This window comes from Mus musculus, chromosome 4, assembly GCF_000001635.26.
Source record: "Mus musculus strain C57BL/6J chromosome 4, GRCm38.p6 C57BL/6J".
NCBI classification, from domain to species: domain Eukaryota; kingdom Metazoa; phylum Chordata; class Mammalia; order Rodentia; family Muridae; genus Mus; species Mus musculus.
In genome coordinates this window covers 48,186,811-48,211,718 of record NC_000070.6, presented here as the reverse complement: position 1 = coordinate 48,211,718, position 24,908 = coordinate 48,186,811, and the positions used below count along the sequence as shown (strand labels likewise).

The window sequence follows — 24,908 nt, the reverse complement described above, 5'->3', positions numbered from 1 at the left end:
CCTCTTATTAGAGATCTTTCAAAACCAGAAAGGTACAACGGAGACAATGTAATCTACAAACCACCCGGGGTGAGTTTCTGTTTTACAGACTGCTTAAGACACCATAGTTAATACAATTATAATATAAGCAATAGCTTTGTTTTAAATGCTGGAAGAATCATTGATGAATTCTTAACTTTTTAAGTACTAGGGATTGAACCAAAGGCTTGTGTATGCCAGGCAAGTGCTCCGACACTTCTACATTCTGGCCCCTTACTGTGTTTGAGTCAGCGTCTCACTAAGGTGCCAGGCTTGCCTTGAACTTGAGATCCTTCTGCCTCAGCCTCCAGAGAGGTGGGGATGAAAGGCTTGTCCTGCCATGACTGAATGATGTGACTTTGAAACCATCATGGTCTAGTAATCCGTATTTCAGAGTGACGCAGTGTTCACAGAATCCCGAAGGTACAGGCCTGCAGTGACAGTGCAGGCCCCTGACTTCTCTCCCTGTCTCTGTTGCATTCAGTCTGAGAGCCAAATGTTTGTCACCACTTGTATTGTGCCTGTAACTCCAAACCTGCTGGGGCATAAATTAGCTTCTTGACAGTAAAAGCACCTAGATTGTTTTAAACTTGGCTAAATTGTTTTTTTTTTTTTAAATCAATTCTCTAGGAGAATTTCATACAAGTGTGTCATATTCACTCCCCTCCCCCAACTCTTCCCAGATCTACCCCTCCATCAAGACCAACTTGCAGTACTTAAATAAATAACACTCTTAGGTATGTAGCTTTCTAGTAGAGTGAGATTGACTTACCAGGGCCTACCCCCTAGCGGAACGCTGGCTATCCTTCCTCTCCCTGTAGCTGTGTGTTGCTAATCACTCAACTGATAGGAGAGGAATTGTGTGCCCAGCTCTCTTCTCCATGTTGGATTTGGTCTGCTGTGGGCTTATACAGTGTTGCATGCGTATGCGGTCACTGCTGCTGTGAGTTCGTGAGTGCAGCAGCCCTGCTGTCACCACAGACACTGTTCCCATTTTGTCATTAACAGCCTTTCTGCCCCCTCTTCTGCAATGATCCCTGAACCTTGAGAGGAGTGTGGGATATATGCTTTTTTTCAGGCTTAGCATTCCCTAAGAAATAGTTTCTTATATTCTGCACCTTTGCCAGTTGTGGCTCTCTATTCCAATCACCATCTACTGCAAGTAGAAATCTCTCTGCTGAGAGCTGAGATACATGAATCTGTGGGTGTAAATTGATGCTGTTGAGAGTCGGTTTAATACTCTGTCCATTGAACAGAATAGCATTGCTAGGTTCTCCTTTTGACTAAATTATTTGTAAGCGTGTTTAAACATGAAATAGTTGGGTAGGCCTGAATAATGGTAGGAACAACTAAGGCAAAATTTGCACTATGTTTTCTTAAATTGACATAAAGATAATCACCATGAATGTTTCACATCCCAAAGATAGAATGAATTTTTTTTTCTAGGTCATAGTTAGGTTTGAGGTTTGTTGTTATTGTATTTTGTATTTATTTTTTTATATTTTGAGACGGGGTCTCTATTATGTGCCTCTGGCTGTCCTGGAACTCACTATGTAGACTGGGCTGGCCTCAGACTCACATAGTTCCACCTGCTTTGGCCTCCCAAGTTCTGGGATTCAAGGCATATATCATCATGCCAGGCCAAGATTTTATCTATATAATTTTAATGTGCCTATAATGTTTTGATACTAGATTTTTTTTATGTAGAGAAATAATTTACCATTACTTTTAAAGGTCATTTTCTAGTCCTAATTCAGATACTATTTTAATCCATTTTTCTATTGCTGCACCATATCTGGAGTAGAGTGCTTAAGAAAAGAGGCTTCTTTTGCTCACAGTTCTGACGCTCAGAATCTAAGACTGGCTTGTTCCTTCTGTTACTCAGAAGGCTCCCCAAACTGTGTCACAACATAATGAAGGAGTAGGAAGGAGAAAGCCATGTGCAGAATGTGTTGTGTATGGCAGGAAACCGGAGACCAGGGGAGACCAGTTTTGTTCTTTTAATAACAAATTAATGCTACAAAGCTTAAATGGAGTCCTGCAAACCTGCATTAATCCCCTCTGGGGGAGGCACCTCAGTGACTTACTCTCTCCTCTCACCACTTTGTTAAAAGTTCTATCACTTCTTGAATCCACGTGCGACCAAGCTTTCAGCTCATGAACTTTTAGAAGACACACACAAGCTGTATTTAGACCCAGACAGATAGGGACTTGCCTGTTCATTCCTAGGTGTGTTTCTTTAGTAGTCAGTGTCACCATCTCTAGCTTATCAGAACCCAAGAGTGTCTGTGCTATGATGTAGACATTAAATGAGCGTGGCCTCTGGCCTTAGACTGTGCCTTTGGCTGTGATATGCTGGGAGTGTTTCTTCATTTCTGAGTGCTTTAGATTTTGTCACTAAGAAAAATAAGTGGTGGGTAATAGAACTTGCTGTGCTGGGAAGCTGGGAGAAGTAAAGGAATTGTCACCACGTGCCTTCGACAGTGCTGGACACAATAAGTTTCCTGTTAGCTTTTTGATCATTTGGTGTATGTTGTATACTCTGATGTTTGAGTGGAAGCAGCCTTTGGTGATTGCTACTAGAGGAGTGCTTGCGGTAGACCCCAGCCTCTTCTCTGTTTCAGTGAGTCTGACTGACCAGATTTACCTACAACATTTTCAGTGACAAGAATAGCTTCATTACTTCATTTGGGTAATTCTCTTTTTACCTACATTGTGGCCTACATTTGATGAAATTGCTGTTAGATAATTGTCTTAAATCTGGGGAGGGTCTTTTATATCACAAGTTAGATTGCCAAGTTCCTAATTACCACGGTTTGTCCTTTTTCTAATGTATTTACCAGCAAAGATTTCAGTAATCTAATTTTTATTTCTGTTTTTATAACAGCGTTCTGCGCCAGACATGGTGTACTTGGGATCTATGACAAATTTTGATGTAACTTACAACTGGATTCAAGATAAATGTGTCCCTCTTGTCCGAGAAATAACATTTGAAAATGGAGAGGTATGGGCTTCCCCACGGGTAATCTTAATTCGGTTATATAAAAGAACGCATCGCTCTGTTCCCCCCTCATGCTGTTCATCAGGTACCAGTTGTGAGAGCCATCACTTGGCACAGTTGTGTCCCAGCTGGTTTCATAGAGCATCCTAACTGGCTTCCCACTTACTGTTCCAGAAGCCTTCTTATGTTTCCGGTAATGGCAATAGTTGGTAATACTCTTGACAAAGGACTTGAGAGTAATTTATGCTCAATGCTTCTAGTACCCACCCTTGGGTAAGGATCCTGTCTAAGTGGATGTCCTTTAGAAGGACAGATCTTAGTTGCAGTGGGCAATCCTTTGCCGTTAAAGGTTTGTCTGGTATTAGAAAGAAATACAAAGAAACAGTTGGATAGTTATTCTGAAGTCTTTTTAGTTTGTTCCTATTCCTAACTTTAAGAAAAGGGGCAGATAGACTCTCTGCTAGTTAGATGAATGGTGTTGGGTTGTTTTTGTGTTTCTCCAGGCCTTGTGTCTGTTTAGCTCAAAGGCTCAAGATTTGAAAGATGATGCATAATACATGTGCTTTCTCAGTTCTTGTCAGAATAGTTTCAAAAACAGAATTTAAAATTTCAGACCTGGAAAATCTTAATTCAACTCCCCCCACCCATGGAAGTTGCCACATTTAATAATTCTGTATTTTTAAATTATTATTTCTTTTATTGATTTTCTGTTTGTGGTGGGAAAAGGGCTTGCAGGTTGCTTCTCTTCTCCTGTGCTTGGAGGTGGGGGTCTCTTGTTTTTGTTTATACTATGTATTCCACACTGTTAGCCTATAAGCTCCTGCAGATTCTCCTGCCTACACGTCATGTCCCCAGGAGAGTATAGGGATTATAGATGTGTGCCACTACATCTGACTTTATGAGAATGCTAGTGATCCAACCTGCATCATCAGGGTCACACAGCAAGCACTTTTACCCACTGAGCCGTCTCCATAGCTCCACATGTAATAAGTCTTAAGATGTAGTATATGTTGGAATTAACCACCATGAATTATTTAAACCATAGGAAAGAATTTGTTTCTCTTGAGTCCGATTGTCTTAGAATTTTCCTAATACTTTATATGTACTCGGTAAGGCATTTGTTGGTGTAGACATAGACATGGAAGCCTAGGAGTCACGTTAATTACCAGTTTCCACATGCTTGATTTTGGAAAATTCATTGCTGTGTATTTCAGGTGATATATGTTTCCAAATTTGTCTGTTGTATCTTTCTTAATATCTGTATGTTCATGCATATTTGTGCTGAGTGTAATGAAGTAAAGTGACATATGCTTTTATTTTAGTTTCCTAGCTCTTGTGTTCCCTCCGTGGGAAGTGACCAGTCTTCTTTCACAGTAGTATTTATAAAGTAGCACTCTTCTCCTTGTATTTTGTCATGTGTTTGCCCGATCTTTCTGTATGGGAAATTGGGGAGCAGAACCAGGCATGAAGAGAGATTATCTGCCCTCAGGGCTTGGTGGTCAGTTTTTGACATGTCCAGAGAAAGGAACATGTGTCCAGTGCAGCCTGACGGGCACTAAGGAAAAGCCTAAGAATTCAAAGGAGAAAACTAATTTTATTTCTCTAGAAACTGGGTGGGCTGGGGCCATTGCTTTCAAGACGAGACATTGCAATCCTGAAGCAAGGGCTGAAAGGAAAGGATGTGCTAAGGAGGTGAGGACGTAAGAGAGCATTGTCACTCATCCTGGGTGTTTACAATGCCATTGGAAACCCACCTGTTAATTCTAGACTGAGCTGGGTTTGTACACAGAGCTAAGGGATCCGTCCCTATGAGCTGATAATAGAAACTGTTGCACTAGGGGAAATTACCAAGCCAGAACAGAAAAGTCCAGAGACAAAAGTATGAGGAGTGTGATCCGTAAATGAAGATTAAGAAAAAATGTAATCCTGGGCTGGAGAGATGGCTCAGCAGTTAACAGCACTGACTGCTCTTCCAGAGGGTCCTGAGTTCAATTCCCAACAACCATATGGTGGCTCACAACCATCTGTAATAGGATCTGATGCCCTCTTCTGGTGTGTCTGAACACAGCTGCAGTGTACTCATATACATTAAATAAATAATATTTTAAAAAGAAAAATAAAAATGTAATCCCAAGAGATAAAGGGCGAGGAAGAAGAAAATCTATATTGAATTACTAAAACATAAATGTAATGCCAGGAAATGGTAGCAGTGGGGGCCGTGGAAGGAGAGTGGCAGCTAATAGGTATATGGTTTATTTTTGGAGTAATGGGTGTGTTGTGGGATGAGTGATGATTTTCACACAATCTTGTGAATTTAACAGCAAATTGTACACTTAAAATGGTGGACTTTTGTGGCTGAAAGTTACCTCTCAGTTAAAAGAAGAGATAATATGATAAACTTACTTACTTATCTATATATACAAGTGAAACAAATTTAAATATGAGGTGGGAACGAAAAATAGTCTCATGTGATAGGTCTCAGTGATTTAAAAATCATTATTAGAGATAAACAGTATCTATGCTTCTTGCTCAGGCAGTTCCTAGACTGGACTCTCGGAGGGATTGCTTGTGGAAATGACTATGTGTGGAGCTTTTCTGGACTTCCTCATACAAATAAGAACATGGCATTTGTTTAGATTATTCAAATCTACTGTTTCTCTTGTTTCCTTTACTCTCAATTACAGTAAAACAGATTTTAATGGCACTTTGTTGTTTTCAAGATGCTTTGTATGTGTGCATGTTGAAAGACAGGGCAGTTAATTGTGGAGTTTTGTCTTTATCCTTAAAACACTTTTCAGCTTTGGGTAGGTCTCACATAGTGGAATGGTTTTAATACACACCTTAGAATAAGCATGAATTTGTGAATGAAATTGACTCAGTGCTCACACATTAGTGCTTGCAGTCTTCCTTGTGAGGACTGGCAATACTCCTCAGTGTTTGTCTCACTCCTGGATTGAGAACTGCCTAGTTCTTTCTTCTCTCAATGCTCTTCAAGAGACTGCCCTTGTACTCACAGATGCAGTACTGGCTAATACAGCACTTCTCAGCCTTCCTAAAGCCTGTGACCCTAATACAGTTCCTCACGTTGTGGGGACCCCCAGGCATAAAATTATTTTGTTGCTACTTCATAACTGTAATTTTGCTGCTGTTATGAATCATATTGTAAATACTGATATGCAGGGTATCTGATATATGACCCTGTGACCCGACAGGTTGAGAACACTGGGCTAACAGATTGAGCAAGGACCTTCCAGGTGAATCCATGCATGTAACAGAGCAGTACATGTGTGCTTCCTTAGTAACTGCACCTAACATGCAAAGGGTTGAACTCATTTTTTGTTGTATCTCAGTATTTTTCCCACTAGATCCTTTTTTTCTGACTGCTTGTAACTGTCAGTTGTATGAATTGAGTCCACACTTGTTCCACTTGGAAAACAGCACTGATTTTCATTGAAAACTTGTTTCCACAGGAATTGACAGAAGAAGGACTGCCTTTTCTCATACTCTTCCACATGAAGGATGATACAGAAAGTTTAGAAATATTCCAGAATGAAGTAGCCCGGCAGTTGATAAGTGAAAAAGGTAGACTGTTGAAGGTGTCTGACTTTGCCTTTCTTTCTCCTCCCTTCCTGGTCCGTGTTTGCCTTTAACACAGGCAGGATAGGAGCTCCCCGGGTACTTAGCGTGCATTAGGGAGGAAGCAGTGCGTGTGGGGTGAGGCAGGCTTTCTGTGTGCTCGCTCTGGATTTTCGAGGGAAAGACAAACTGCATGAAGAGCGGGCTTCTGGGCGAACTGTAATATTTCCTGGTACCTAAATGCTTCTCTGACACATTTCCTGAGACATTGCTAAGAGATGACACTTGCTGATCCATATTTATTTCTGTATAAAAGTTGAGCAGCTGTAGGCATTTTCCCATATCTTAGCAGAATGTGGGGCATCGGACAGCTTCCCCTCCACACTGAGGAGAAAAGGCCAAACCATGTAAACTGATGCTGTGGTAAAGAGCTGCCTACTTCAGTCATTTAGGGAATAGCTAGGTTTGAACTAGGTTTTAAAGGAGCCATTTAGCCTACAAGGGGCATGAAGATGGTCCCAAGGGAGCAGTGTGTATGTCAGAATTTGGGGAACCTATATAGCAGATGGCTGCCGATTGAAGAAATAAAAAATTCACATCACAATAGCATTTAAATTTGAGTTTTCCTATAATTTCCCTTATAATTTCTAAGGGAATTATACTCTGCCCTGAGAACTAAAAAAATCCTTCTTTTAAATACACTTTCAGGTTTTAGTTTTTTTGATTTGTATCAATTTCAAGAGTATTGATGTTGTTTATTATGCTATTTTTGTGAATTCGTAATCAGAAATACAGTTAAAAATCTAATGTAGTTCTTAAAATTCTGTTTCTTTCAAAGGTACAATAAATTTCTTACATGCAGATTGTGACAAATTTAGACATCCTCTTCTCCATATCCAGAAAACGCCAGCAGATTGCCCTGTCATAGCCATTGACAGTTTTAGGCATATGTATGTTTTTGGAGACTTTAAGGATGTATTGTAAGTATCTCTCTCTTTTTTTTTAATTACTGATATGTCCCATAAAGTTGAATGTGAGACAGTTGCTTGACTATTTTACATACGTGTGTGCTGTGAACGTAATACTCGGGTTGGTGTGAGAAGTTAGAGTGGTTCCTACCTGTCTGTGTACCATGTGGCGTCACTCAGTGGAGGATTTCAGATGTCGGGTGACTGGGAACTACTCCCTAAAAGGAAGAGTGTGTGCTATGAGAAGTTAGGTTTGCTCTGTGGTTGGTCTGTGCCATCACATACCAAGCAAAGATACATCCTTAGTCAGGCTGGCACATTGCTCCTCTATGGAGATGACTTGTTCCTGGGTCTGATTCTTCAGCTCCTTCACCTGCTCTCGCAGCTCACACATGGAATAGATACCAGCTGGCGAGTGGGATCACCTGCTGAGAGTGAAGAAATCAGGCAGTTGAAGTCAGATTAGCACTGGCATTTGAATCTCATTCCTGGAGAATGCAAACAAGTACTAGCAATTATCCTGTTAAATAATTTATTTTGTCTTTATTTATGTGTGTCTGTGTGCCATGTATGCAAGGGTGAGCTACCGGTAGTTATAAGCTACTGGATATGGGTACTGGAAATCAGTCAAGAGCATCAAGAACCCTTAACTGTTGAGTTCATATTCTTTATCACACCACTCAGTCCTTTTATTTCCCAGCTGTAGCCTTCTGGACCAGTAGATAGACTATTGGCTAAGTAGAGCTAATCTGTCAGCCAGTAGCATGCATGCTCTGCTTTGGGGAAAAGAAGAAAGAAATCTGGCAATCGAAAATAATCTCTATACTGCAAGTGGCTCTCCCCTTTTACTCCAGCACTCAAGAGGCAGAGGCAGGTGGATCTGAGTGTGAGGCCAGCCTCATCTATAGAGCTGGTTCCCGGACAGCCAGCACTCCATAATGCTGCATTTGAAGCTCTTTGAAATAGTTCACTTCTTTAATTTTTTTTCCTTAGCTCTCCAGTTGCCCCTTGTAAGCACTGTTCCTGGTAACATTTTTTTTTTAATTGAGAGGAGGTGTGTGCTATAAGAGCTAAGATCTAGCTATGTGAATAGATGCTAGTGTTAAAAACCAATAAAGCATGCAACAAGATGAATCTGACACATTTAATCGCTTGTCTAATTGTTATTATGCTGCCTGATCATTAAAGCTGAGATGGTGAGTGGTTTTCCATAAATTACTATCATTACTATTACTTTTTACATAGTAACTCAGCATTTCTGGAGCCATCTGACAGAAGTGTGGTTGTCTTATGGGCACAGTCCATGTGTGCTGGAGGTGGAGACTGCCAGTGGGACACTCATCTTCTTTTCAGAGAAGTTGGATCCCCTTAAAGTAAAATGACTTACAAGTCCACACAGGCTCACAGTACTGCATACAGACAGCGACATTTCCCCTACCTGTACAACGCTATGGAAATGCTGGTGTTTGAAGAGAGAGTATTTCACAATGGCAGAAATAAATCACGGCTCTATGAGCTCTTGGCCTTTTTTCATTGTTTGATCAGGTAGATTTCCTACCAACTTGAAAGGAATAGATTTTATATGAAGATGGAAGAGTGGGGGTAATTTTAGTACCCAGATAACAATATTGTGGTGTTCTCAATCCTGAGAAAAGTCACATAGGACTGGGAATGGACTGTGAAGAAAACTGCCTTTGGGGCTGGAGAGGTGGTTCTGTGGTTAAGAGCACTTGCTGCTCTTTCTTCCAGAGAACCTGAGTTTGAGTCCCAGAACCCATGCCAGATGGCTTCAAACTGTCTATAACTCCAGCTCCAAGAGATCTAATACCCTCTAATTCCTCTGCAGGCACCTGGTCACACATGCACTTATGCAAATACATACATACATATAGAAAACTTATCTTTAAAACTGTAGTTAGTGAATGCTTTTACTGAAGTGTTTATAACTGTCTGAGGTTTCGAGTGACAGGAGGGAAAATAGCAGCTGGACAGATTGTAGGCCATTCCTTGCACACTTTTCGTTAATTATTGATACCCCCACCCCCAAATGGAGTAGACTACTCTAATGATGAGTTCTCCAACTCTGGGTTCCAAGTCATTTCTCCCCAAACACCAAATCACTGAAAATTTTTATTGTGAGCCTAGGCACTTCTTCTCCCTCTGAGGCCAGACAAAGCAGCCCGACTAGAAGAACATTTCCCACATACGGGCAACAGCTTTTGGGATAGCCCCTGCTCCAGTCATTTGGGACCAAGATGGACATCTGTTACATATGTGCAGAGAGGCCAAGGTTTGGCCCGAATATGTTCTTTGGTTGGTGGTTCAGTCTCTGAGAGCCCCAAAGATCCTGGCTAGGGGATTCTGTTGGAGTTCCTGTCTCCATGTGGGCTCAAAATCCTTCCTCCTATTCTTTCGTAAGAGTCCACAAGCTCCATCCACTGTTTGGCTATGGGTGTCTGCATCTGTCTGAGTCAGCTTCTGGGTGGACCCTCTCAGAGGCCAAGCATAACAGAGTATCATTAATAGTGTCAGGGACCGGTCTCTGACTCCTCCTAGGGATGTCCATACCTCCTCCCATCCTCCCCCCATCAGTTGCAGATTTCCATTTATTTTCACGGCCATCCAGCCATCTCTGCTCTCCTTTCCAGCACCTGATCCTGAACCCCCATTCCTCTCCCACCCAGTTCTTTCCCTCCACCTGCCTCTTATGACTATTTTATTCCTCCTTCTAAGTGAGATTCAGGCATCCTCGCTTGGTGGACCTTCCTTCTTTACCTTCTTTGAGTCTGTGGAGTGTAACATAGTACCTGTATTTTATGGCTAATATCCACTTATTGAGTACATGCCATGCATGTCCTTTTGGGTCTTGGTTACCTCACTTAGGATATTTTCTAGTTCCATCCATTTGCCTGCAAAGTTCATGATGTCTTTGTTTTTAAATAGCTGAATAGTATTCCATTGTATAGATGTACCACATTTTCTTTTATCCATTCTTCAGTTGAGGAACATCCAGGTTGTTTCCAGTTTCTAACTATTACGAATAAGGCTGCTATGAACATAGTGGAGCATGTGTCCTTATTATAACTTGGAACATCTTCTGGATATATGCCCAGGAGTGGTATTGCTGGATCCTCTGGTAGTACTATGTTCAATTTTCTGAGGAACCGCCAAACTGATTTCCAGAGTGGTTGTACAAGCTTGCAATCTTAACAGCAATAAAGGAGTGTTCCTCTTTCTCCATATCCTCGCCAGTATCTGCTGTCACCTGAATTTTTGAAGTTCTTGTCACACACGTCTTTCACTTGCTTGGTTAAAGTTAAACCAAGATTTTTATATTATTCGTGGCTATTGTAAAGGGGTTGTTTCTCTAATTTCTTTTTGGCCCATATGTCATTTGTATAAAGAAGGGCTACTGATGTGCGTGGATTTTGTATCCAGCCCCTTTGCTGAGGTGTTTATCAGCTGTAGGCGTTCTCTGGGAGAAGTTTTGGGGTCACTTACGTGTACTGTTATATCACCTGCAAATAGCCATACTTTGACTTTTTCCTTTCTACCTTGGCTCCCCTTGATCTTCTGTAGTTGTCTTATTGCTCTGGCTAGAACTTCAAGTACTATACTGAATAGATAGAGAGTGGGCAGCCCTGTCTCGTCCCTGATTTTAGTGGGATTGCTTTGTATCTCTCCATTTGGTCTAGTGTTCACTATTGACTTGCTGTATATTGCTTAGATTATGTTTAGGTATGTGCCCTGTATCCCTGATTTTCCCAATACCTTTAACATGAAGGCCTATTGTATTTTATCAAAGGCTTTTTAGTATCTAATGAGATAGTCATGTGATTTTTTTTTTCCTCCGTAGAAAAATTTTAAGTCAGAAAGAACATGGTTATTGGTGGGGTTTGTCCTGCTCCTTCACCCTTTTTCTTGCCTTCTGCTTTTCCTTGTGAGACTCCTAGTTGAACCTCGGGTTCCTGCACGCTAATACACGCTGCATCACTAAGCCACACCTTTACCCCCCTTTTTAATTTTGAGGGAAGGGTCCTCTTGTCCAGTGCTGGCTAGAGTTTGTAGTTCTGTCTCAGCCTCTCAGCTGAGAGTACAGGCTTGCTTCACCATGCCTAGCCTGATAGAGTTTTGTAAAAAGCACATTTTGTTTATCTGGTAATGTTTTTATTATTATTCCCTGTTAACAAGTTGGCTGGACCAACTGAGTATCTTCATCCCAAGAAAGAATTCCTTCTTATGAAAATTTACCTTAGAATTCATCATAGATCTAAGTGGAAAACAGTAAGCAAGGAAATCCTTAACAGTCAGAGGAAGACAAAGTTCTAAGAGCATCAAAAACACTTAGAAAAAAATGACAAATTGGTTTTCATCAAGTTATAAACCTTTGTTCTATGGATGATACTGTTAAAACTTAAACAAGATACAGAGATGACAACTTAGCATATGAGCAAGGTTTCCAGGGTTATTATATAGTCAAGAAATGCAAGGTAGAGTCACAGCGAGATGCTGGTCTCTGGCCTGATGGCACGCCAATACAGATTGATGGTTTCTTTGTGAAAGTTACACATTTATGCAGTACCGACCAATTTCTAGAAACTAAAGTTCATGTAAAAACCTGTGTGCATGTATTTGTCATAGCATTGTTTCTGACTACCAAAATCCTGATAGGATCCAAATGTCCTCAACATAAATGAGTAGACTTCTGTGGTACATATGTTTGTGTGTGTGTGTGTGTGTGTGTGTGTGTGTGTGTGTGTGTGGCATAAGATTAGCAAACACATGAGTGGTTGCCAGGGATCAGGTCCAACTGCAGAGATCTCACCTGGTTTGCAGAGGTAGTAAGAAAACACTGCACATTTGTTAAAATTTAGAGAACTTAGCTGAGCACTGTGCTTAGTGATCTCACGCAGCTGAAAACAGATCTTTAGTAAGTTTAAGACCAGTCCAGCTACATGCTGAGAGTCTCAAAACAAACAAACAAAAAGTTATAGAACTTGAGCTTTAAAGGAAAAATATCTATTGTGTTTCAGTTTTTTAAAATAAACCTAGTTTGTGCTTTGTCAGAGGGTGGACACAATTTACTGTTTGTATTTGTGTTTCACTGTCTAAAAGTAAAACATTGTAAACAAACAAGTTTGGAAGGTGGAAGAGACACACTTAGTGTTCCCGTTAGGAAAATTACAGCCCAAAATGAAAATCGGATAAACTTACTCTAAGAGTCTTCTTGCAGATCGCCACACTGTCTACTCAGACAATTTAGAGCTCTAAATCCTTGCTTTCCTCTGTCTCACGACACGGGGAACGTCAGGTCAGGGAAAAAGCCTGTCTCGAGTAGTCTCAATTTGTCGTGTTTGGGATTTACTCGTTCATTAGCTATTCCTTGACTAGCAGTTCTCCTAGTCTTGGCAGCTTGTAAAACAAACCAGCACCGTTATCTCAGGCAGTTCGAACATTCGGAGTCTGTGGCTTGAATTTTCTACTTCAGCACTTTGCTGTGGCGTGTCAGAGGATGATATCAGAAGAAATGTAAACTGATCTCCTCTCAGTGTTTATCTCTGATGTATGTGCAATTACTTCTGCACCAGAGAACCAAGGCAAGGCATTCTGTCAATACTGCTACCTGACAGTCATTTGTATTTGTAAACTGTGCATTTGGCACCCGCTGCTTCTCTATTGCACTGAAGCTGGTGGGGAACCAACATGGTGTACAATGAAGTTGTTGGTAGGTACAGCTCAGTGGGTGTTTGGAAAGGGGTGGGGGACACAGTACTTCCAGGACCTCAGAATAGAATTTAAAAAGGAAAAACTAGGAACTGGTAATATTTACACAGAGTAGCTGTTCTTGCCTATGAAAACAGAATAAAAACAAGAATATGTAAAAGCCAGGCTGTTGTACCCAAGGAACTAAAATATGTATGGAAGTCCATTTTTGAATCTTTTTTTCTTGTTTGTTTGTTTGTTCATTCGTTTGTTTGTTTCCAAATATATGTGTGCTCTATCTGCATATATGCCTGCATGCCAGAAGAGGGCATCACATCCTAGTATGAGCCACCATGTGGTTGCTAGGAATTGAACTCAGTACCTCTGAAAGAGCTTCAGACAATGCTCTTAACCGATGAGCCATCTCTTCACCTAGAAGTGCATCTCATTTTTGTAATATATTAAAAAAACAACGGTTTTCTGTTTGAAGTATATAATAATCTCTGTAAAAGGTAGGCAAAGGAAAACATTCAATTTCTCAAGAAATTAAAATTAAAATTCAGTTATTACTTATCAAATTGGCAAATCAACTTCATTTTTTTTCTTAAATCATGTTGACGACTTTAGAATGCAAATCTATGGATAGCAAAAAATTGATTAGACTTGTAGGTATCATTTGTTTCCATTTTAGTGGCTACAACTCAAGGAAATGATTCTAGAGAAACCTACTTTGTAAGTGTGCTGCTCAGCATAGTCTGGACCACCTCGGGAGAGGACTGGACTCCCAGAGCTTTTGAGAATCCACAGGCTCTTGCTGGATTCAAATGCTGTGAGACACTCAGTGGGGCTAGTTCTAAAACTGAATATTTTTAAGTAATTTCCTCTAATATTTTCCCCTTTGAACCTCAACATTTTTAGTGTGTTTTTTCTAGGATTTAAGTTTTTTGTTTTATGTGTATGTGTGTGCCAGTAAAAACATATGAATCATTACAGACACACACACACACACACACACACACACACACATACACACACACACACACACACACACACACACACTATTTAAGTATCTACCAATAAAGATAATAAAATATATTTGGGATACAGCATCTTGATAGTATTACCTCTGTTAGTGGTAATTATAGAAAAATTTCAATGAAGCACGTGCAATAATTAGAACATTGGTGCTGAGGAAATAGTTCAGCAGTTAAGAGTCCTTGCTGCTCTTTCAGAGAAACTAGTTCTGGTTCCCAGCACCTACCTGTCTCCTCCTACTGTCTGTAACTCTAGTTCCAGGGGATACAGTGCCTTTTCTGGCTCTCAGATACTAGCCAGCCACTAGTATCAGTATGTACATGTAGGTTCTCAACATAAAATGTAACCTAAAAAGTTAGAACACAAAAGGTGTATCTAGTTGCCTGTAATAGCCATGGTAGGATTGGTAGGATTATAATGAAATATTTCTTTACAGCACTATCAAGTTAGTAAAGTAGAGGTCAGCCTGTTTGGGCAGTTGGAGCTAAATAATTGTTTGCTCTTGGTTTTAGAATTCCTGGAAAACTCAAGCAGTTTGTATTTGACCTACATTCTGGAAAATTACACAGAGAATTCCATCACGGACCTGACCCGACTGACACAGCCCCAGGAGAGGTAGGACTCCTGTGTTGCCAGTGGGGACTCTTCTGTGGAGACCGCCTCAGAGGGGACTTGAGCTAGAGTTGCGGCTCCTGATACCTCTCTGAAGAAATTTGGAGCTGACTAAGACACATTTAGGTTATGCGCCTTTAAAGTTACTTCTTAAAATGCCAGGTCTCCAGAAAAGCTGTAAAGTGCTGTGTCTGGTTTCTCATCATCTAAACTGGGGTGACTGGGTATGACGCTGTGGGGCGTAGCTATACAGGGTTAAATAGAGAAGTGAGAACATAGGATTTGGGAAAGTAGTTGAGAAAGCAGATCAGTGGACTCCCGTTCAAGCTTGCTTTTGCTGCTGAATCCGTGCCCTCGCTGTCCTAAAGCACTGCTCTGTCACCTTGTCCATCCATGCTAAGGGCCTTCATAGTCGCACTGTTGATAGTGTTCAAACACAGGGCTCAGGACAGCTTTCCCAGTGGATAGCTGAATGTTTGACAAGTATTTATCAGTATTTTAAACTAGCTTTTACTCACATGTAAATTCTCAGGTGGCATGTTGTTCTACAGATAGATTCTCAGAAGGACAGACAGACGGGCTTTCTATGTCTCTGCTCTAAGAAAGAGTCCTAAATTTGCATCTTGATGAGTTATTATTTGTAAAGTCTGTGATCATGAAACTAAGAGGGAGATGGTACACATTAAACCCCTTCTTGTTTTATATACTAGGATTTCAGCCTACTGCTTTGTCCAAAGAACTTCTATTTATGAAAGAAAAAGAGAAACTGAATTTTTCCTTGCCTTATTTGGAAGTCAGATTAGGTTCAAAGTCAAGAGTTCTCTTGAGAATCTGATAATGTACTTTATTTGAGAAATGATTGTTAAGCTACTATTAAAGTGGGGGAACTCTCTAATGACAGCATTCCATAGGTAATTGTTTTTCTTCAGCACACAGAGCTGTTCAGTAATCAGTGGCTCGCAACCTTCCTAATACTTCAACCCCTAATACAGTTCCTCATGTTGTGATAACCCCAACCATAAAATGATTTCTGTTGCTACTTTATAACTGTAATTTTGCTACTGTTACTAACTTTAATGTAAATATCTGATATGCAGATGATCATAGGTGACTCCTGTGAAAGGGTCGTTAAACCCTCAGAGTGGTTAAAACCCCCAAGCTGAGAACCACTGCTTTATACAATCAGGAGAAAAAAACCCTAGTTTACTGTATTATAGTGTCCTGATTTGTTTTACTTTCTCCCTTAGACAGTAGACTCCATATATTTTATTTATCCACATTTTTGTACTAAGCCAACTGGGTAACAGGTACATGTTTATAGTAATACCATTTCAGCTTGAGCATGTATCTGAACAGAAAGTAACTTTCTGAGGACGTGAAGCCCGACAAAGTCCAATAGGCCAAGGCGCCTGCTACCTTCTGTTCTCCTGGGCACACGCTCGTATGTGTTAGTGTCCCGTGTGCACATGTCCCGTCCACTGTAGGACTGTTATGGAGTACAGGTGAGCTTGCCTTTGAGACGCCTGCAGTGTGGGAATAGAGTGCAGGCCATGCTGCCTTTCCTTCAGAACTCACGGACATCTGTAGAGTTTCACCGTGTGTTTGTCTCTTGTTGGCGCATAAGTGTTACCAAAGTTCATTACAGCAGTGTTTTCCTCATCTCAGCCAGGTTTTACTGAGTTCTGGCACTGAGATAGTTGATAGAGATCCGCTTCATTAACAGAGTAGGGTGACTAATATCAAGGCAGTCCCTCTTAGCAGTCACTTGTAAAAGTGAAGGGTTAGGACCAAGCTACGTTGTGCTGTCTCTATGGGGTTCTCTAGGAGGCAAGGGTGTTTAGTGTTGCTTCCTTCCACATAGCCTCAGTAACTCTGACAGGCCCAGAGTCAGTGCTGCTGTGGCAGCCATGCCCTGCCTGGACAGTGAGTTCAGGGATGTTTGAAGAAACAAGATAATCTCTTCACCTTGACATATACTTTTCCCTTTTTATTTACTAGTAAATAAGTAATTATAAGGCCACTGCCAGTTACGTAATAGTAATGTATGATAACTCCATAAGATATTTTGGTATCAAGATTCTTTTCTTCTTTTGTAGCAAGACCAGGATGTAGCGAGCAGTCCTCCAGAGAGCTCCTTCCAGAAGCTGGCGCCCAGCGAGTATAGGTATACTTTATTGAGGGATCGAGATGAGCTGTAAAAACTCAAGAATACTGCAAGCCTTTCCACACCAGCAGAGGCTTACGTGGTGGAAATAGTGAACCTATATTTTCATAATTCTATGTGTATTTTTATTTTGAATAAACTGAAAGAAGTTTTGGGTTTTTAATTTTTTTCCTCCCCCTGACTCAATTGCATTGTCATTTAATACAGCCTCTTTTTTACAAAATCTGCTAGGGTTTTAAAGAACAAAATAAAAACCAGAGGCCTGTCTCCACTTTAAATCTGTCCTGGACAGTCTTTATCATGCAAGCGGAAGGTGGCATTGCCGGAAGCACGCCGTTAACTTACACTGCCACTGCACAGGCAAGAGAATCGGCCTGCTCCCTGTGTGCTATCTGCTTTTTCTTTCTTCTTTTCTTTGCATATGGTCAAAATCTATTGGTATTTTTATTATCACATTTCTAAAAGCTAAGGGGATATATATTCTAGGGGCTTGGGAGGGAAATAAATTAAAAATTTCACACTGTGTACTGTGTTGTACTGATTGGTTGGGCATTGCTTATGAGGGTTCCATAGTGGTTCTTCTTGGATTCCTAATGTGTAACTTAAACATACTATGAAGAGGAGGAGAGCCATAAGCCAGAGCATTTGGCAAAGAAATGGAAGTATTACTAAATTTCTATATGTCTGTCTGAGACAACAGCATATGGATGGCATTTAAAACTTTGAATGAATTAACCCTGAAATCAGGAAAGCAGGGACCCTGGTGGAGCAGGTTACCAGCGTTAAACTAGACATTTTAAGGCTTTCTCTGTCTAGAAATTTTCATTTTCAAAGAAAAACTGTATTTCAATTATTGTAAGTCCCCTCCTGTCTTTTGTAGTTTTGTTATTGTTCTGTAGATCAAAAGCAAAGATGTTGAGGAACAAGCGTTTTACATTCTTCTGTCATCAACTGTCTAGGATTGTTAGAGGGCGTTCCCCTCGCTTCCCTGGTTCCCCACGCCTGCAGTGGGCAGTCAGAAGGTCCCTGCCAGGCCTTGCTGATGCCAGAGATAGGAGCAGAGGGAGAAGACTCTTCACGTTATATCAGGAATCCCAGTGCCAGAGGTCAGGCAGGCTCTAAATTGGCTCTCCTCAGGGCCTGGGTGTGGTGCTATAGGCCAAGGTCATTTATCCTTGGGATAAGTCAGTCCCAGTTTGGGGAGATAATATTTTTAAGCTTAAAAGATTGACATGTGCCATTATATGTAGTGTGTAATATATGTAACACCCTTCAATCCTTTTAAAATAAAATGAATATTTATAATGGATATTTAATAACTATCAGCTTCCAGTTCTTAATTATGCATGATTTTGTCCATAGTTTCTGTAGTTTTATTCAGAATAATGAGTATTAATGAGGTGATAAGGGGCTTGTTTAGAATGTCTCACCAGATTGTTTGTGGAGAACTAGGACAGAACTTTCTAGAAGCCAGGCTCCATTCTGCCACTTCATTGCTTTTAGTCAGAGTCTTGAATATGGTCACAGTTTTTGTTTTCATGACCAAATCTGAGAGGCTCCAGATGAAAACTCACAGTTACACAGCACGCGCGCATACAAGGTCAAAAACAGTGCCAAAAAAAAAAATCAGCTGAAATAAATTTGTAATCCTATAATTAGGCTTGAAAAATAATAAAAGATACCACTCAAATACTGGGCTGCAGACAACTAACTGAAAACAGTTATTAGAAAAAAGGCCAAAGGGACACATCTTCAATGTGGTCTAAAATGACAGACATGCTGTAAAGTGAAAGATGTAATGTGTTACGTAGCTTTCCTGCAGATCGGAACTTGGGCTGTAGCCTGCTAATGCCTTCTCTGGGTGATGAAGCCATTCAGAACAGTGATGCTGAGCCGTGTGTCTGTAGTGCCCACCAGCTTAAATACTTAAGTGGTCATCTTCACGTGTTCATTGAAAGAATCAGAAACAGAGTGGCCTCGAGTTGTGTTTCTGCCATTGAAAGTGCTTAGCGCTCTGTAGGACTTGATGCCAGTTTATAAAAAGTTCTTGACAAGCTCAAGGGCACTCCAAGAAAAGAGGACAGTAAAATGTTTTAAAACCCAAGTATCAAGACTGCTTTTAGCCTGGCATGGTGGTGGTATACACCTTTAACCTCAGCACTCAGAAGACAGAAGCAGAGGGATCTCCGAGTTCCAGGACAGCCAGGGCTGCATCGTAAGACCCTGTCTCAAAAACAAAAGACTTTCTTAGAGAAAATGGGGGTCTGAGAGCAGTCTGTTTATTTGAAGTGTTGATGTTGTCTGTATACCAGGGGCTGAATTAGAACTGGAGGAAGCCATCAGGGAGCAAATATCAGTTGACAGCTACTCACAGTAACGTTCTTGGTGCTGTAACTTTTTACCTAGAGTTGCTTATAATTTGTTAGGTCAATGACCTTGTAGAACACCACTGTAACAAGCGATTCCAGATTAAACATAGAGGAAATAGAGCTAATGTGCTTGGCATAGAAACACAGGGTCCCAAAAATCTCATGGAGAAAATTCTGCTGAGGTTTTAAAAGATGAACACCTGAAAAGAGATAGGATTTGGTGTGGATATGATAATCTGAATGAAGGTAGTAAGCTCCATGATGCACTAGGAAGGCGTACTCGTAGAAAGACCAACTCACTGGAGGCTCAGGATACCAAGGAAGGGATTTACACTGTTTTGCAGGTCCTGAGGATGGTACTTAGAAGCAGGTCTCAGACTTAAGAGTTCAGCAGAACCTTGTCAGTGCAACAGAGGTTACCTCACTCAGTCTGTGCTGAGCCTCAGGCTCCTCTGCTGTAGCTAGAGAGGCTGCCCAATTGCCCTGAAGAATGCTTGAATAACTAAGGACCAGAAGCTAGAGAGACTTCTTGCTCCTCTGCCAGCATGAGGAAGCAAGACATCCACTGTTCTGTGGCACACACTCAGGCATGACATGTATCTAAAACATTTACATGAATGCATAAGGTAGAGAATAAACATCTGAAGTGTCTCACAGAGAGCTCACTGATGAAGCCAGTTTGCCAGGGATCTTGTGGAAACTGGCATGAAAAAAGTTAACAGGAAGTATGCAATACAAAACAGTGTATGGGGGGCTGGAGAGATGGCTCAGTGGTTAAGAGCATTGGCTACTCTTCCAGAGGATCAGGTTCAAATCTCAGCACCCACATGGCAATTCATAACTGTTTCTAAGTCAAGTTCCAGTGGATCGGATTCCCTTACACAGATATACATGTAGGCCAAACACCAAATGTACATTAAAAAAGAAAAGGAAAACTGTGTTTGAAATGGGAATGCTTAGAATGGACTCAAGAGAGAGTGCTGATTTGGCTTCCTTTAAAAAAATGCACCAAGGAAAAGGAATGGGGAATGGATTGATAAAGCGGGAAAACCAGAGTAACTCGCTATTTTTCCTTCGACACTGTCTGCTAAGCCAAAAGTAAAATGACATGAAATTTAGAACCCATGTATACCACACAAGCAAACACAAAACTTGGCCCCCTTAAATTATTAAAGCTGTTCAGCCCATACTCTGTATCACATGGCAGTGCTTTTTGTTGCAACTGTTGGGTCAGCCCGGGAAACCATGGAGGATATATGGTTAATGGGGCACAGTGTTCCAGTTTCAGAATGATTGTGCTAATGGCAGTTAGCTATGCTGCTGAATAAAGTCTTGTGAAGAACGTGCAATGCCCATGGTCTGTGCTGGAGGAGATTTAGGTTGCTTTAAGCAGATGAGAGCCCGAGGATCAGCTGTTCCAGGACTGGAGCTGCGGACTGCTGCCAGTAACGGAGTTACATATTCATTAAACAGCCTGGGTAGGACCTCTGCTTAGCAACTTTTCTAGCTGTGTTTGAAATTTTGTATGTATTTCCAAGTAATAAAATTATATTTGCAAAATATTTTATATTTGAGCATTTTTACTAATTGCATAAATACTGTTTTATGACTGTTTTACCTAGAATCTTAGTGATCAGAGCCTCTAGCTTTTCCAGGTTTAATGGTATTTTTCAGATCCTGACAATTTGCTTCATTTGGTTCAGGATGGGGACGTGTGTGTTCATGTGTAGAAAACTCAAACTCTGCCCTCACTTGTGTCCAAGTGTTCTCTAGAACACTGGCCATGACAAGAGAGTCCTTAGACAGTGGGCAGCTGGACTCTGGAATCATGCTGCTTCAAGTTGCTTCTCTAAAGTCTCACCCCCACCTTGTCTAGCAAATTCCATTATTCAAAGTGTAGGACAAGTGTCCCCTTGTCCTGCTTAGTCTGTTTACCCAAGTTAGAGTCATCTGGGAAGAGGAACTTTAACTGAGACAACACCTCTACCAGACTGTAAGCTATAAGCTAAAATACATAAACCCTTCTCTCCCCAAATTGCTTTTACTTGGGTTTTGTCACAGCAATAGGAAACAAGCTAAAACACATCCCCTGTATTTGCAGTCTTGTGTAGTCTAGGTTATCCACAGCTGGGAGTACATATGTATTTCCCCTATTTCCATGTGCATACAGGTTATATGGGAAGTAGGAGTGCCATCTTTCTGTTCCAGCTATGTGATACACTAGAACTCAGCAAGTCTCTGATGAGAAACAGAAAAGCTAAAGTACAGAGCAAGTAAGTGAACAAAGGAGTTAGGACAAGAAATTGTCCCTATAACTGGAATGGATTCTGATAGCAAATCTGCATATCTGTTACCTGATTTTGTCAGTTACAAATATCCAACAAATGAATCCATCATCTTTAGTTCTACCTGCTAAGGCAGCCTTGAGCTCCAAAGACTACGAAAAATTAAAGATTCACAGTGCCAATTGGGCTAGAGATGTGTAACTCTCAGAACAGTTGCTGTCTTTGACATCAGTCTTGGATACTGGGAATTTTTGCCTAACCACACATTTTCTGTAAGATCTGACTCCAGTTTAGTCAACCATCTGTAAGGCAATAATGACAAATGCTGTGAATGGTTATAAAGCGCCATAGTTTATCATTCAGTAAGCATATGGTTTCCAGACTAAAGATAGATAGACATTCAACAAACTACTCACTTCCATTATGGAGCTAAAAGTTAAGGGACAAAATAGCAAAAAGATGGTTATGACCAAGAGCCACCTTAGACCAGGCATAGAAAGGCACACTCACACCTACCTATATGAGGGTCCTTTTCTCCAGGGAAACTGGTATTAACAGAAGCTGTTGACCATTTCTTATTATACTGGTAATATTGCCAGGTATTTACTGACCTGTTGTTTCTTCTAATCCATCCACTTATAGTCAAGGTCACCCATATGCCCTTATGTGTTAGGCCCTGTGAATTTTACTAATGAGGAGAGATGTGAAAAAGTGGTATGTCTACTCTTGGTGACCTATGGTAAACTTACCTGGGTAGCAATAAACTTATTTTGGAAGATTGGTGTTTTGTTTTTGTTTTGTCTTTTTCTAAAATCACTACCCAGGAAGGAGAGTGAAACATGGCATCCCTAGTGACACACAGGAAAGGGGGGGGGGGGGGGCGGTGCATCATGAGCCTGATATTCTGATTTAAGACAAGCCATGTCAGAAATCCTATAAGACTCAAAGGAAGATAGCCCCTGGTCATTTGAGACTGGACAGGAGCATAAGTAACAATTTTGCAGAATAATACTGTAAATGAAGATCTGAGATCATCTCTCTGTTCCTAAACAGACATTTTCTAAGTACATTTTTGTGTTTGCGTATCATTCTCAAAGATAAATGACCATCGGGCATCTATCAGTCAGCCCTTTCTGAACAACTATGTCTTTTAAAAAACATGTTGTGAATCATTGGAGTTCAGATTAGTACTGCCAACTTGACAAGATCTAGAATCACCAAAGAGCCAAGCCGAGCTTCTGGGCATGCCTGAGGGGATCTCTAGGTTAGGTTGGTTTGTGCTGCACCTTTCCATGGGCTGGAGTCCCAGACTACATGAAGAGGAGAAAGCTGAGCACAGTTGTCACCACTTCCCAACTCCAGATGTAGTGCCAATAGCTGCCTCAAACTCCTGAGTCAGAGGCAAAATAAACCCTTGTCTCCTTAAATGCTTTTATTTGTCTCAGCAACAAGAAAAGTAACTCATGTAGACCCTACTAATCCTTCAAATCTAACTGTAAAACAGGAGGTTAAAAGAAAAAAAAGACTCCCCTGGGAGTTTTGCTGTGACAGAGATCCTCGATCTTCCAGATCAAGACTTTTAATTTGCCAAAGAGAAATGTCCTCACCTCCAGATTCTGGAATCTTCATGACATTCAAGTTCTCAGTGTATTTTCTAGATCTCTTGTCTTGAATTTTGCATTCCATGGCAAACATGGGCAGTGCACAAAGATTTGCTATGTCCTAACACCTCCAAAATTAGGACTTAAATGCTATAGCTCAACTGTTCAGTTTTCTCATCACTGTTCCATGCCAATAAAATAAAATTCGTTATTATTTTATTTAAAAACAATAACTATAGCATGTAATTATAAAAAACAATGCACACTGTGTCTGGCTACACTCTGGCAGTGGCATTCTTGCCCGGTCCCCGTGGTTCCTGAGGCTAGCCGGCTGCCCTAGCACTTCCCAGATCGTCCACCCCTTGTGGCTAGCCTGCAGAAAACCGGCTGCTGCTCGCACAAATCCCCATAACCTTATAATATGAAAACTCCAGAAGCTTGTAATTTACAGCCAGATTTATAACAGTAAACCTTCAACCCCCAAATGCCCACATAAAGAACTCAAAACTCAACTGATACAAATACAAGCTGTACACCTAGATTGGACAAATGTGCCCTACATTTCTCAATAGTCCATCTGTGAAATCCCCAGTTGCGTATGGCTCCTAGAACCATGTGATTCCAGCCCATCGTCCTCTCCTACAGGCTCCATCTTGCCTCCCTCCCACCTGGGTCTCTAAAACTTTCAGCTCTTCCTTCTCTTCCACTACCCAGTCACAGGCTCTAGCTTCATCTAACTATTAAGATTTCACCTGACCTTACCTGCATACAGGCATCCCTTTTGAAGGGGCAGAAAAAACAGACAGCAATCGACAACAAACAGCAACAACAGATGCCTGGTCACATCCCGTATGAAGCTTTCAGTCTAGTTGGAGAGGTCTTACTACCATTAAGGAGAAACTTTCAACCCTGAGGAACCACCCACAGGTGAAGGTAGAAAAATGAGAGCCAATGAACAGCATTGGTTGGGAAACATGACCATGGCAAACTGGACTGTAGAGTCCTGGACACTAAAAGGTAAATTGTATATGTCTTTTCTCAGTGGGTTTCCAATACATGTTTATGGGATGAGTAATCACAAAATAGGCACTCAGTAATTGAACAGAGGGATCTCACAAATTAGAGGTGAGAAAAGAAGACAGCTGCGTTAAATACGCCAAAGCTTCAGCAAGTATGAAGACTATTTTTGGCAACAATGGGAAAATGAACAACTCAGTGTTTCAACAGTCCAGGTTGATGCAAAACACCATCAGTTCCTTTAAACTATTGTCCTCAACCTACGGGTCATGACTCCTTTGGGGATTGGAAAACCTTCTCACAGGGGTCGCCTAAGACCAACAGGAAATATCTACAATGATTCATAATAGGAGCAAAATTTACAGTTACGAAGTAGCAATGAAAAAAAATGTAGGATTGAAAGTCACTACGACAAGAGGAACTATGTTAAAGGGTCCCAGCATTAGGAAGGTTGAAAGCACTGCTTTAAACAAAGAATTACTGTATTTTAAATAAATATACCCACTCTTGTCTGTTTCCCCCAACCAAGTTCATTAAGTCGTACATCAGTTTTTCTCAT

General features: G+C 40.9%; 1 protein-coding gene across 2 annotated transcripts in view; it reads left to right on the top strand.

Moving 5' to 3' along the window:
* The window catches only part of Erp44 (endoplasmic reticulum protein 44), an 88,925-nt gene extending 67,917 nt beyond the window's left edge, over positions 1 to 21,008 (top strand). For both annotated transcript variants that reach the window (NM_001355184.1, NM_029572.3), the window contains 6 exons: positions 12 to 69; positions 2,906 to 3,022; positions 6,490 to 6,601; positions 7,434 to 7,575; positions 14,814 to 14,916; positions 17,010 to 21,008. In NM_001355184.1, the coding sequence (NP_001342113.1) occupies positions 12 to 69; positions 2,906 to 3,022; positions 6,490 to 6,601; positions 7,434 to 7,575; positions 14,814 to 14,916; positions 17,010 to 17,111 (634 nt within the window). In that variant the 3' untranslated portion in view covers positions 17,112 to 21,008. The remainder of the gene's footprint in view (positions 1 to 11; positions 70 to 2,905; positions 3,023 to 6,489; positions 6,602 to 7,433; positions 7,576 to 14,813; positions 14,917 to 17,009) is intronic.
* Positions 21,009 to 24,908: the final 3,900 nt, after the last annotated feature.